The sequence below is a fragment of the Danio rerio genome, chromosome 5 (assembly GCF_052040795.2).
Source record: "Danio rerio strain M-AB ecotype USA chromosome 5, GRCz13ab, whole genome shotgun sequence".
In the NCBI taxonomy this organism is placed as follows: Eukaryota; Metazoa; Chordata; class Actinopteri; order Cypriniformes; family Danionidae; genus Danio; species Danio rerio.
The window spans coordinates 32,646,489-32,660,634 of record NC_141025.1 but is presented as its reverse complement, the minus strand read 5'-3'; the positions used below and the strand labels follow the sequence as shown (position 1 = coordinate 32,660,634).

The following is a 14,146-nucleotide window of genomic DNA, read 5'->3' as shown; positions in this document are numbered from 1 at the left end:
GAGTCAGAGCTTGCAAAGCTACGGACCAGGCTGCTTCCGCCTTGCAAGCGATAGCCACCTACCAGCGCTACCAAGCGCAGGCGCTGGCCGAGCTGCACAAGGGTGGGTCCAACCCAGGCTTATGAGCTTCGCACCGCAGCCGACTAAGCTCCTCGGACTACTGAGTCCGCTGCGTGTGCTTTGGGGAGGACGATGTCCACACTAGTGATCCAGGAGCGCCACCCCTGACTAGAACTTGGCTGGTATGCGCGAAGTCGACAAAGTCCGCTTTCTTGACTTGTCCATATCCCAAGCTGGTCGGCGACACTGTCTGCAAATTCACCCAGGAATTCGAGGCAGTGAGAGAGCAGTCTGATGGGTGATGTCTTATCGGCGAATCCGTAGCCCGCTCCGCCCGCCGTGCCATCCATACCTGCTCCTCGCCGAAGGTGCCCGCCTACGAGAGCTGCACCGCCCCCGCACACGCCTCTGGCGAAGCGAGCGCGTCAAGCACCTCAGAAGCAGGCAGCTCCCCCTGCCCAGAACGCCGCTAAGTCTGGCAACGGACCGCGAAGCGTCCCTGGGACAGGTAATCTGGAGAAGAGGGAACTTGCTCTTCCCCGCTGGAGGGCGGGGCGCCATTTTCAACGGCACCTTTTACTGCCATGAAATGAAAGGGCACTTTTTCACTTCCCCGGATGTGACAGCCCGAAATCTGCCAGTCTGAGACACTGTGCTCTCTAGCTCGCAGGTTCAGTGCGCTCCGCCAGTGGCTCACAAGCACTGCAAGCCCTGCCAGTCTGGGACGCGCCGCCTCTCAGCTCGCAGGGTCTGCATGCTCCGCCAGCGGCTCACGGGTGCTGGGGGGACGGTCTTCCTTTTCCCAGCCCCCAAGCCCCTTTTCCGGAGTCAGGGTGCGGAGCCAGAGCGAATCGCTCTCCTCCAGCTCTTCTGTGGGACCCTCGCGCTCCCCGGATCAGCACACCCGCTCCGCGCTGCCCTGTTTACGGGAGTGTATTTCACCAGGGTCAATCCCCTGTCCGCCCCTGTCTTGCGAGAGGAGATTGCTGCCCTCCTGGCGAAGGGTGCAATCGAGCCAGTACCTCCAGACGAGATGGAGAGCGGGTTTTACAGCCCGTACTTCATCGTACCCAAAAAGAGCGGTGGGTCACGGCCAATCCTAGATCTGCGCGTTTTGAATCGCTGCCTTCACAAGCTGTCGTTTAGAATGCTTACGCAGAGGCGCATCCTCCGATGCGTTCGTCCTCAGGATTGGTTTGCAGCCATAGACCTGAAGGACGCGTATTTTCATGTCTCCATTCTTCCACGCCACGTCAGTTTCTGCGGTTCACGTTCGAAGGTCGAGCATGGCAGTACAAGGTCCTCCCCTTCGGGCTCTCTCTGTCTCCGCGGGTCTTCACCAAACTCGCGGAGGGTGCCCTAGCGCCTCTGCGGCTTGTGGGCATCCGCGTACTCAATTATCTCGACAACTGGCTGATTTTAGCCCACTCTCGGGAGCAATTGACTGCGCACAGAGACGAGGTGCTCCGGCATCTCCGCCTATTGGGGTTGCAGGTCAACTGGGAAAAGAGCAAACTCGCCCCGGTGCAGAGGATCTCTTTTCTCGGGATGGAGCTGGACTCAGTCACCATGGTAGCGCGCCTCTCCGGAAAGCGCGCTCGCCTGCTGCTGAACTGTCTGAGGGAGCTCGACAGCAAATTAGTGGTCCCACTGAAATATTTTCAGAGGCTCCTGGGGCATATGGCTTCCGCTGCGGCTGTCACGCCGCTCGGGTTGCTCCATATGAGACCACTTCAGCTCTGGCTTCAAGATCAAGTTCGGAGACGCTTATGGCATGCGGGCACACACCGAGTCTCTGTTACTGCGCTGTGTCGCCGCACCCTCAGCCCCTGGAACGACCCCTCGTTCCTGCAGGCCGGTGTGCCTCTGGGACAGGCGTCCAGTCATGTTGTTTCGACAGATGCTTCCAGCACAGGCTGGGGAGCCGTGTGTCGCGGGCATGCAGCTGCGGGCCTGTGGGTAGGTGCCCAGCTGCATTGGCATATCAATCGCCTAGAGCTGTTGGCAGTGTTTCTTGCTCTCCGCCGTTTTTCTCCGGTGCTGGAGCAGCAACACGTGCTGGTCAGGACGGACAGTACGGCGGCGGCGGCGTATATCAACCACATGGGGGGTATGCGCTCTCGCCGCATGTCTCAGCTCGCCCGCCGTCTGCTCCTCTGGAGTCACCCGCGGCTGAAGTCGCTGTGCACCATTCACATCCCAGGTATGCTCAATTGTGCAGCCGATGTGCTCTCACGGCAGAAGATTCACTCTGGAGAATGGAGACTCCACCCCGAGTCTGTCCAGCTGATATGGGCGCAATTCGGGGAGGCCCAGATCGATCTGTTTGCTTCCCCCGAGAACGCTCATTGCCAGTTGTTTTACTCCCTGCAGGGGGCTCTCTCGGCACGGATGCACTGGCCCACAGCTGGCCTCGGGGCATACGCAAGTATGCGTTTCCCCCAGTGAGCCTGATCGCGCAGTTAATGTGCAAGGTCAGGGAGGACGAGGAACAGGTTCTGTTAGTTGCGCCCCTCTGGCCCAACCGGACCTGGATATCAGAGCTCTCCCTCCTCGCGACGGCCCTCCCATGGCAGATCCCTTTGAGAGAGGACCTACTTTCTCAGGGACAAGGCACCGTCTGGCACCCTCGTCCTGATCTCTGGAACCTCCACGTGTGATCCATAGACGCGAGGAAGACTTGGGTAACCTGCCGCCCGCGGTGGTTGATACCATCACTCAGGCTAGAGCCCCCTCTACGAGGCGCGCCTACGCCCTGAAGTGGAGTCTATTCACTGAGCGGTGTGTCTCTCGCAGAGAAGACCCCCGATCCTGCCAGATCAGTGTTGTGCTCTCTTTCCTTCAAGAGAAGCTGGACAGTAGGCTGTCGCCCTCCACTCTCAAGGTTTACGTTGCCGCCATCTCCGCTCACCATGACGCGGTGGCTGGCGGCACCGTGGGAAAGCATAACCTCATCATCCGGTTCCTTAGAGCGCTAGGCGAATTAATCCAACTCGCCCCCCTCTCACGCCCTCTTGGGATCTCGCTCTCGTTCTCACGAGCCTGCGATTTGATCCCTTCGAGCCACTTGATACAGTATCTTTAAGATTTCTGTCCCTGAAGACAGCTCTGCTGGTCGCGTTGGCCTCCATTAAGAGGGTCGGGGACCTGGAGGCATTTTCGGTCAGTGACTCGTGCCTGGAATTCGGGCCGGGATTTTCTCACATTATCCTGAGACCCCGCCCGGGTTATGTGCCCAAAGTTCCTACCACTCCCTTTAGAGATCAGGTAGTAAGCCTGCAAGCGCTGCCCCCGGAGGAGGCAGACCCAGCCCTGTCCTTACTTTGTCCAGTTCGCGCTCTGCGCATTTATGTGGACCGTACTCAGAACTTTAGATCTTCTGAGCAGCTCTTTGTCTGTTATGGCGGACGGCAGCAGGGAAGTGCCGTGTCTAAACAACGTTTATCCCACTGGATTGTGGAGGCCATTTCATGTGCCTATTTGAGCAGAGGTCAGCCGCGCCCCCCGGGAGTGCGTGCGCACTCCACTCGGAGCGTCGCATCCTCTTGGGCGTGTACACGCGGCGCTTCTTTAACAGACATTTGTAGAGCTGCGGGCTGGGCGACACCCAACACATTTGCAAGATTTTATAATCTGCGAGTGGAGCCGGTTTCCTCAAGGGTGTTAGGTACCTTTGGTGATTGAGGAAACAACTCGGTAGGTGTTGTACACGCTTGCGGTGCCTTTTTTCCCTAACACGGAGAGATGTGCACCCTCCTGTCTGTCAGTAAAGTTCCCCATTCGGTGAGCCCTGCAGATTCCTCCGAGGCCCCCAGCACTGACTCAGCGGAGGAGTCACTTGCTGGCCCATTACGTTGTAGGTCGTTATAGGTGCCTGCTATGGCCGATCCCCGCTGGTGATCCCCATATGCTTTTCCGCCACGGTTAAGTTCCCTCCCCTGGGTGGCACCGTGCTTTCCCTATCTGCTAGCCACCTTCTTATGCGCACTACCCCTTTTTAGGGTTAGTCCATATGTAATTCCATTTGTTCCCCTATTGGGTGCGGATGGTCTCCGCAGCGTCCTCCCTACTGGGATGGCACGCTTCCCAACGTACTGTCGTATATTCCTAGAATTATCTAGACGTTAGCGACTCCCAAAAAAATATACCTTTTCCGTAAAACTTCTTTTGAAGTGGGATAAGTTAGGGCCAAGGGCACGTTGGAGGACCGCGCCTCTCATGATTTGGGTGCGTCACGCTTGCCTGACCGCTCTCTCATGGTGGGTGTTGGTAAGGTGCAGTCATTATGGCGCTTTCAATGGGCTCCCATACGTGGATTTAGAACATCAAATCCACTTATAGTGCTGGAGTTCCCCCCGAAGGGGAACGTTCGAGGTTACCAAAGTAACTCTTCGTTCCCCGAGGAGGGGAACGGAAACACTATACTCCGTCGCCATAATGACTGTCCCTTAGCTGTTAAAAGTCTCTTCAGCTTAAAAAGGATAGCGTCTGCTGGCGCCAGGTGTGCTTATATACTCAGTTGATTGCATATGCTGCACACCTGCGCAGGCTTGCGCTGCCAATTCATTCTTAATTGGCCCGTTCAATACTCTTTCAGACGAGTAGCTTCTGAACCGAATCTCCCATACATGGATTTAGAACATCAAATCCACTTATAGTGCTTCCGTTCCCCTCCTCTGGGAACGAAGGGTTACTTTAGTAACCTCGAACGTTCCATCACCATTTGCAATAGACATTTGCCACGTCCGACCCAATTTATCTAAAACGGGTTTGGTTTGTGATTAAAAAAGAGTTTTGTCTCCTACAAACACGCTGGGTATGGAAATGAATCGAGACTGGGCAAATGGCACAAATTTATTAATATGACCAGTGATTTTTTTTTTATTACATTTGATATATATATATATATATATATATATATATATATATATATATATATATATATATATATATATATATATATATATATATATTAGCCCCCCCCCTCTTTTTTTTTCTTATTTAAATAGTCTTGTTTATTTTATTTTGGCTAGAATAAGAGCTGTTTTTAATTTTTGAAACACCATTTGAAGGACAAAATTATTAAGCTATATTTTTTTTGAAAGTCTTCAGTACAAACAATCGTTATACAATAACTTAGTTAATCTTGTTAACCTAGTTAAGCCGTTAAATGTCACTTTAAGCTGTACAGAAGTGTCTTGAAAGATATCTAGTCAAATATTACTTGCTGTCATCATGGCAAAAATAAATAAATCAGTTATTAGAAATAAGTTATTAAAACCTATGTTTATAAATGTGTTAAAAACCTGGCTCTCCGTTAAACAGAAATTGGGGAAAAAAATAAACCGGGGGTTTAATAATTCAGGGGGGCTAATAATTATGACTTTAACTGTATCTGTGTGTGTTTGTGTGTGTGTGTGTGTGTTTGTGTGTGTGTTTGTGTTTGTGTTTGTGTTTGTGTGTGTGTGTGTGTGTGTGTGTGTGTGTGTGTGTGTGTGTGTGTGTGTGTTAATTATTAATTATAATTATATATACGGCCCACGGGCCAAAGTTGGCCAATAGTAACCTTTGATTTGGCCCTCCACACCTTCTGAGAAGAGAGGGAGAATGATGTGAAATTTTGGGGGAATGCCTTTAACAGAGATTGTCATTTCTAATTTAACATAAGTTTTGTTTTTTAACCGATGAGCAAAAAAAAAAAAATAAACAAACAAACTGAAATTTAGTGTTTTAATTAAATAAATCAGGTAAAAAAAAAAAGTCACTTGTTAAATAGAGGACATTATGCAAGCAAATTATACAAAAATGTATTATCATAATTCACATTTAAAGTATTTGAAATGTAATTAAATTATAGTATTAATTGAATTATATAATAAATGATATAATAATAAATTAGAAGATTACATTGACAACAGTCTGGTTTATTTTTCTCTCACCACCTTCAGTAAAGTTTAGTTTTCGGCCCTTCATAAGAAAAAGTTATTTAAAAGTTATCACACACGCAGTTGAAGTCAAAATTATTAGCTTTTTTATTATTCAAAAGATTAAGGATATTTTCACAGCATTTCCTATAATATTTTTTTCTCCTTGAGAAAGTACTTTTTTATTTTGACTAAAATAAAAGCCTTTTATTATTATTAAATTAATTTACTTTTTTTAAGGTTTGTTATTAGCCCCCTAAACAAATTTTTTTTCATTTGCCTACAGAACAAACCATTGCTTGTACAATGACTTGCCTAATTACCCCAATTAACCCATTTAAGCCTTTAAATTAAATCATACTTTAGCTGAATACTATCACCTTGAAAGATATCTAGTCAAATGTTATGTACTGTCATCATGGCAAAGATAAAAGTAATCAGTTATTAAAATGATTGTTTAGTAATTCTCTTCAATGAAATTCTCTTCAATAAACAGAAATTGAGGAAAAATGTGAACAAATTAAAATTTAAAAGAAGGGCTAATAACTCTGACTTCAGCTTTATATATAAATATATGATCAAAATATTAATGCACATGTAAAAATACAAACACAGAGTCTCTGACTTTAACTGTGTGGTTTCAGGTTTCCTAATGCTTTTGCTGTGAACGCCTCCACATCAGGGGTGTCAGCAGGCCCTTCTCCCCTTTCCACTGGCACACAACCTGGGCCTTCATCACCCAGTCGTCCACCAAACCCCCCCAATGCGCTGGAGTCCAACACACTGAAGATTGAAGAGGTCAAGCCTCCTGCCACTGGCACTCGCAAGGCTAAAGTGCTGTATGACTACGATGCTGCAGATACAAGTGAACTTTCTCTTCTCGCAGACGAGGTAAGAGCTGATTAAAAACAGAAGCTTTCTCTTTTCTCTTTCTTTCAGTGACTGAAATAATTTACTAGACAGTAGTAGCTCAAATTTGACATCTTGTTCATATTTTTCTTCTAAAGAAAGGCAAATGTACAGTAAATAGTGAGGATGAGGTTCATACAGTACATTTCAATTGATTTGAGTCAAATTAGAGGGCTGTAAAATTGGCTATGGAAAGATGTCAGCAGAATTAAGTACACTGAGACTGGTGTCTAAGTCTATTGACTTTAGCAATCTTTGCTGCATATATACAGTAGTCAACATTTGAAGTGAATTAAAAACGTTTTCCAAAATTGTCCCAAGACAAAAATGGGTGTTCAATAGATTTAGGTCCACTGATGAAAGGTGGTGATCCATTTCAAATGTTGACTAAAATGTGTGTGTGTGTGTATGTGTATCATTTTTAATGGCCTTATATTATTCATTGAGATAATATGATTGTGTTAAAATGGTTAATTTTATTCAAAAGAAAAATCTGGGCCACTTTTTTTTTTTAACAGTTGATACTTGGTATAGTTAAAGATTGAAGAACAGGAACAAGTCTGAAGGACAAACTAAATTGAAGCTAGAACTTAGAAGAAAAATATTGGAATTAAATAAACAAACAAATAAATAAATAAATTAGAACTGTCTTGTTACGATCAAAATAGCACATGCCTCACTGAACAAGATTTTCCATACCTGTATCTGAAGAAGTGTCTTAATGTAGTTTTAGATTCTGTATTAAAAGCCGTCATGTAATTTCAGAATTTGTAAAGGCAGCATATGTGATTACAATTCTGCACATTTGAGCACTTGTTAGCTTCAAAAGCTGTTCAAATGGGATTTTTTTATTTCCCTGATTTGAACCTGGTCCAAATATAGAATCTTATAATCTGAGAACTGAAAGTAAGTTGATGCGCCTTAGCTTGTCCTTTTTGTCATGTTTTTGGCACTATGCATGGAGTTATTTTGGAAAAAGTAACTGTGGAGGCTTTTTTGTCAAGCATCCATTATAAATACAAGCACAAGTAACAGCTGTATGGAAAGCGATCCTCTTTTTAACCGTTGCTAGAAGGGTCAGACTTAATAATATAGATATGGAGATTCCCGTGAGATTGAAAAACAAAAATAAAAAAAAAAGTTTGTCATGAAACCGAATCTTGAATGAATAATACTTCTTTAGTTAAAGGCATGCAAATTTGGATTTTTAGATTAACCTATTTCACTATTAACTGCGATTTAATTTGTCATGGTTAATTAATCTTAAAAGCTTCTCAACACTGCATTTCTGCATGGAACAAAACTGCTGCAACTAAACAAAGTTATGCCACCTGTGCGCTCTCCAAGCTTGTACAGCGAGGCTAATACTTAAGCACACTGGATTAACTATGGGTGAGGCTATTATCTAAGAGCCATTCACATATTGTGTCTTTTGTGCAAGCAAATTTGTTATTTCCAATGCAGGCGAGTGGCTTGTGTGTGCATATTGGGAGTAACGTGCTCTCACGCTTTCCAGGCGCACCTAGTTGAAAGAATGCTGCGAGCACACTGCGAGTCACGTGATAAGAACTGGACCGATCAGCTTCATACTTTGTATGGAATATACACATTTCTACTCCAAAGAGAGAACAAAAAATAGAAAATAAAATACCAAACAATTTTGTAATGTAGTTGATCAAAAGTGACTTTTAGAAAGAGCTTCAGCAGCCTTTGACTACATTTGTTCTCTTTAAAAAGGAAATACTTAGCTTTTTTCACTTTATTATCATTATATATATATGTGTGTGTATGTATATATATGTATGTATATATATATATATGTGTGTGTGTGTGTGTGTGTGTGTGTGTGTGTGTGTGTGTGTGTGTGTGTGTGTGTGTATATATATATATATATATATATATATATATATATATATATATATATATATATATATATATATATATATATATTGTGCTGTAATAATTTGTTAGCAGCGGTAAAAAACACTTTAAATACAAGGAGTTTTCTTGTAATTGTATGAACTAGTGGTGTTTTGAAATTAATGAATGCATAATAGTTGTAATAACCATAAAACCATCATTATTCCTCCAGACTATAATTGTACAACCAAAATCTATAATCATTGCATCCCTAGACAGGACCATTTCTACTTTCAACATGATGTGTGCCATTTCTCTTTATTTGACCATTGAATGTATAAATCAACAGTTCCACTGTCTCAGAAGTTCTGCAGAATCCAAATTGGAGAACAACCAATTACTGCTTAGTCATATTTGAGGTTATCCTAACAGGATAAGGGGAAGTGTATTTCATGAGTTACAATACCAAAGTGTGTGTGTGCATCATTTAGGGACACTCCATTGTGTTCCATGTCCATGGCCGTATATAAAACTAAGCACCTAGGAGATTATATATATATAGCAAGAAGGTCGTTGGTTCGATCCTCGGCTCAGTTGGTGTTTCTGTTTGGAGTTTGCATGTTCTCCCTACAATCACGCGGGTTTCCTCCCGGTTCCTCCGATTTCCCCCACAGTCCAAAGACATGTGGTACAGGTGAATTGGGTTGGCTAAATTGTCCGTAGTGTATGAGTGTGTGTGTGAATGTGTGTGTGGATGTTTCCCAGAGATGGGTTGTGGCTGGAAGGGCATCCACTGTGTAAAAAATGTGCTGGATAAGTTTATGGTTCATTCCGCTGTGGTGACCCCGGATTAATAAAGGGACTAAGCTGACAAGAAAATGAATGAATGTAAGCTATTGAGAACAACATTTACTTGTGTAAAATCTCAGCTCGTGCTGAGGCATACAGTGCCTCATTTTAAGCCCCATAAAATATGGCATACATTAGTTTTTCTCAATCACTTTGGTACATTTCTCAGATATGAACTGAAATTTGCAAAACAGTAAGTGCATTTCTCAAAACAACACGTACAAATAGCAAAACACCATGGGTTACCTGTAAAGGCCAGTCTCTTGCTCAAAATCCTTATCTCATCTCTCAAAAATGCCTGTGTCAATGAATGTGTCAGTGCCATCAGAGTGACAAATTCTTGTGTCATTGTGACCGGATAAAACAGTAGTCATATTGTAAATATATCTGTGTTCTAGAGAGGAGTTCTGATGTAATCTATGTTTTTTTTGTTTTTTTTTTACTTTTTTTAAAAAAATTTGCTGTTTGTAATTTGTTGACCGATTATATCGTTGTGATGCAGAAAGGAAAAGACTGCAGTAAATAGCAAAGAAAAAAAAATAGAAATGTGAACAAAGGACAATCTGCTTTAAGATGCACCTTCATTAGACAAAGTCAAGAATCACCTGGGGGAAATGTACCAATTGTAGACAGATTTAGAAAAAAAAAAGTCTAATGGAAATGTGTAGAAAAATGCGTTAAGACAAAATATTATGACAACATGTTCAGACATTTGGCATGTAAAGACATGAACAAGATATTAAATGTTGTGAGGGGTGAGACTATTCAACAGAGGCCAATATAATACATTTTGATCTACAGTACATGACATAAGCAATCGACAATGCAGTAAGCATAAGAGGATTGCACATAACCATTTGCATGGATGTACAAAAGTATTTGCAACTTGTTCAAATGAATGAGAAACTGCTTTTTTCTTGTGCACAAGTGAAACAATTATGTGCAGATTAAACGGATAGTTTTGAGAATTTCAATTCTGATCTGAGAAATAAACCAAAGTGACTAAGAAAAAAAACTGGAAATATACATTTGTTCTATATTATTACTTGGCTTTTATCACAATAAAAATGTTCTTTAAATAAGGTTTATTTAATATAAAAATAGTATTGGGATTGGGCCTAAGGGGTAGAGTTGGGATTGGGCCATAATTTAAACAAAAGCCAATGTCAAAGACACTGTAGATAAAGTAAATTCATCTTGAAACCATTAGGAATCAATTAACCGCCTCTATTTTGCCCTCTTGGTGGCTTTCTTGCAGTCTGCATCACTCATCCGTCTCTGACATGCACAACTGTATTCTGGAAAAGTTTTAAAAGAATGTTTACAAATGTTTTCCATCAATGCGCGTCTATTAACTTTTGTTCCTACACGTCTGCTACTACGTTATATGTAGAATATGGAGGAATGTGCTGATGGCGACACACCCAAGGGTCTTTTTCATGTTATTGTTTGTTTCTTTGTAGCTGATTACGGTGTACACGGTGCCCGGCATGGACCCAGACTGGCTTATCGGAGAGCGAGGCAACCAGAAAGGCAAAGTGCCTGTCACATACCTGGAGCTTCTAAGCTAGACGTCCCGTCCTCAAACACGAAATCACACAGAAATATGCATGAACAAATACTCAAGCACTGCTGAACACTCAGTGAAATTATCCCTTTCTTTTTTTTTTTTTTTTCGAGATTCACATCTAGGTCTGTTGTGTTCTGATGTTACTGTGCATAAAACGTTTTGTTCTATGTGTATGTTGTTTCATTTGAGGACCATCCTGCGTAAGCCATTACTTCAAATAAGGAGGTTTTATTTCGTGACTGCTAGATTTCTACCAAGCTTTTCTTACCCTACAAATCGAAGAACACAAAACCGAAAAGCTTTTGCGCTGGAGCTGGACGTGCATTTGTGTGTGTGTGATCATGTGCTGGCAACACTAAACATCTGGGCTTTGCTTGTTTGCGTGTTATCTTGCTCATCTACAATAGCTTTGTATGGAGGTTTTGACAACGGCACATCTGATATGGCAAACTGGTGTTCTGTCATCGGTTGGCAGAATTATGAGGGTATTTGGTGAGGTAATGATGAGCTGTATGCAGTTTTTCTGTGATTTCATGATTTGCTTTACGCTCATTAGTCATTGGTATCTGCTTTGTCTCAAACTTCCCCCTTTGTTCTCTGTGGTCTGTGCTTGTTCCAAATAGTGATGCATATTGAATGAATACAGTTTGAATATATAATAAAGAGAGTTTTACTGGGTCTTGATCGAGATCTTGTCTTTTCAGCATGGGTTGTTGTGTCCAGTAGGTACTTGAAATTGACGAATGAACTGGTGCGATGTCCTTTCAAACTAAATTGGGCCAAAACAAAGTAAAGTGTGTTTTGAATTCAAACCATAACCATCCAACACAAACTTTCTACAAAAAAAAAAAAAAAACTCTCCGGGGTAGCTGAACTATCATAATACGATGCATCGTTTGGGAAAAGAACGATGTAGTGATAAGTGTTTCCCCAAAACCGTAGTTTCTCTGTCGCAGATCCATCATTTGAACCATGCTAGTTATAACGTAAAACCTCCATAATGACGCTCTAAACAGGGCAGAGTAACAACTTCTTTAGAGAAAATGACCAACATTTTTTGTATTAAATTATATTGTTTACACACCCACTTAATAAAATGCAATTTTAGTTTTGGTAAAAACATGCACTCGTTTTCTATATTAACTGAAATATATGTAAAGGGCACATATAGGGCCAATGTTTCCTTTACAGATGTAATTGAGAATATTCCCTATTCTGTGCTAAAACGCAAAACTACTTCGCCAACACTGTAATCTCCTATATCAATTATGTAAATTCTTTATGGATGTAATTTACAGTAGGCTATTTATTATTATTATTATGGTTATTATTATTTTGTTATTATTAGTTAGGATATTGTTTATAATTTTTTTATTGTTTGAAAAGTCTAATTTTATAACTGACACATTCAAACCACTGCAGAAATGTTCTAACCACTAGGCCCATGTCATATACAGTAGGTACAGATACATTTCTTAAATAAATAACTTACTATAAATGAAAACATTAACGTATGCTATAAATATATTTGTTTTCAAAAGCTTTGGAGACATAACGTAAATTCTGCTTTTAAATAAGTCACCTAAGAGCCACGGTTGTGTTCAAAATGTCATAATGTTTTCAAAGTGCACTCCGAAGGGAGCGCAGTTGTCAATATGAGGATCGCTAAAACTGAGCTGTAAAAATACTTTGAAAGCAAATTACATAAAAGACAGATTTTTTTTTTTTTTTTTTTAATCATTCCGAGTTTAAATGTTGGAACGTTCTAAACGAATGCTTAACTACAGCTCTAGAGGTGTAGTTACAAGCGTGCAAATTTGCGAAGCAGTTTGCATATATTTGTTGGAACGATGGATTGAGAAACACTAAATAAACGAGTTTGTAACGATGGAATATGCGATCTTAGTTGACTAATGATGGTTTTCAGAAATGCACCCCTGGTAAACATTTTCCACTTCTGGGTCTGAATCTCCATGTTTTTATTACCGTGACGGTTGGATTTAGGGTTGGGGTAGTGGTCGACGTTAATGAAATTTAATTAAAGGGAAATTTATTAAATCATTTTCGTTAACTTCCAGCCGCAGCATTATGTGATGTATGACTGATTAACCATGTGGATGGACGATAACAGTTTTTTTGAGCCTACCAGTAGGTGCAGAGGACCCCTACTGGCTCATATATATCAGCTGATAACGCCCATTCAATCAAATGAATAGTTTGAACAAAATAAGAAAGATCAAACAAAATGCATGTTATTTTTTTATTTAGTAGTGTCTCGAGTAAGAAATTTTACATAAAATATGTTTACTTATAGCTAGGCCCACACAGAATCTGCGTGTGCAGAGTTTTGCAGATTTCCGCAGATTTGGCTCATGTATTTATTTATGTAGATGCGTGTAAATTTATATTTATTCAGTTTTTAAATTAATTTCAGTAATATTATTCACAAATATGAAAATGTTCATTTGGTTTATTGACAATACAGTTTGCAAAGTAATATTTTCTGTCTTTTATTCCTTTATTCAATTTATTATATAGGAGACTTTGCTTTGTTTACCAAAAAGGGGATCTAGATGGATTTGTATTGCAAACATTAAATACAAGTTTAAAAGGTGTTACCTTTATTTCATATGTTTAGTTATGATACTCTCAAAATAATTCCACATAAATCAGAATTTATTTATTTTTTTTAATTCTGCGCAGAAATAGCAAAACATGTCTGCAGATTCTGTCTGGCCCTACTTATCGCTCATTACACAAAAGTCTAGCTAAAATTATTAAAATAACCGCTTGCAGGAGTTTACATACCGTTTTTAAAACTGTGTGAGTGCTTTTTCTGTATTGTGATGGTTTTTCACGAGTCTCTTGTTTGTTCTAAACAATTAAACTGACTGCTGTTCTTCAGAAAAATCCTCCATCTCCTGCTGATTTTTCTGTCTTCCAGCATCTTCTGCAGATTTGAATCCTTTCCAGC

The 14,146-nt window shown here is 41.6% G+C and overlaps 1 protein-coding gene across 11 annotated transcripts in view; it reads left to right on the top strand.

The window, feature by feature from the left end:
- The window catches only part of sh3glb2b (SH3-domain GRB2-like endophilin B2b), a 42,700-nt gene extending 30,838 nt beyond the window's left edge, over nt 1–11,862 (top strand). For 10 of the 11 annotated variants that reach the window (XM_087251544.1, XM_087251543.1, XM_087251542.1 and 7 more), the window contains 2 exons: nt 6,629–6,875; nt 11,066–11,850. In XM_087251544.1, the coding sequence (XP_087107670.1) occupies nt 6,629–6,875; nt 11,066–11,173 (355 nt within the window). In that variant the 3' untranslated portion in view covers nt 11,174–11,850. 11 annotated transcript variants of the gene reach the window in all.
- Nucleotides 11,863–14,146: the final 2,284 nt, after the last annotated feature.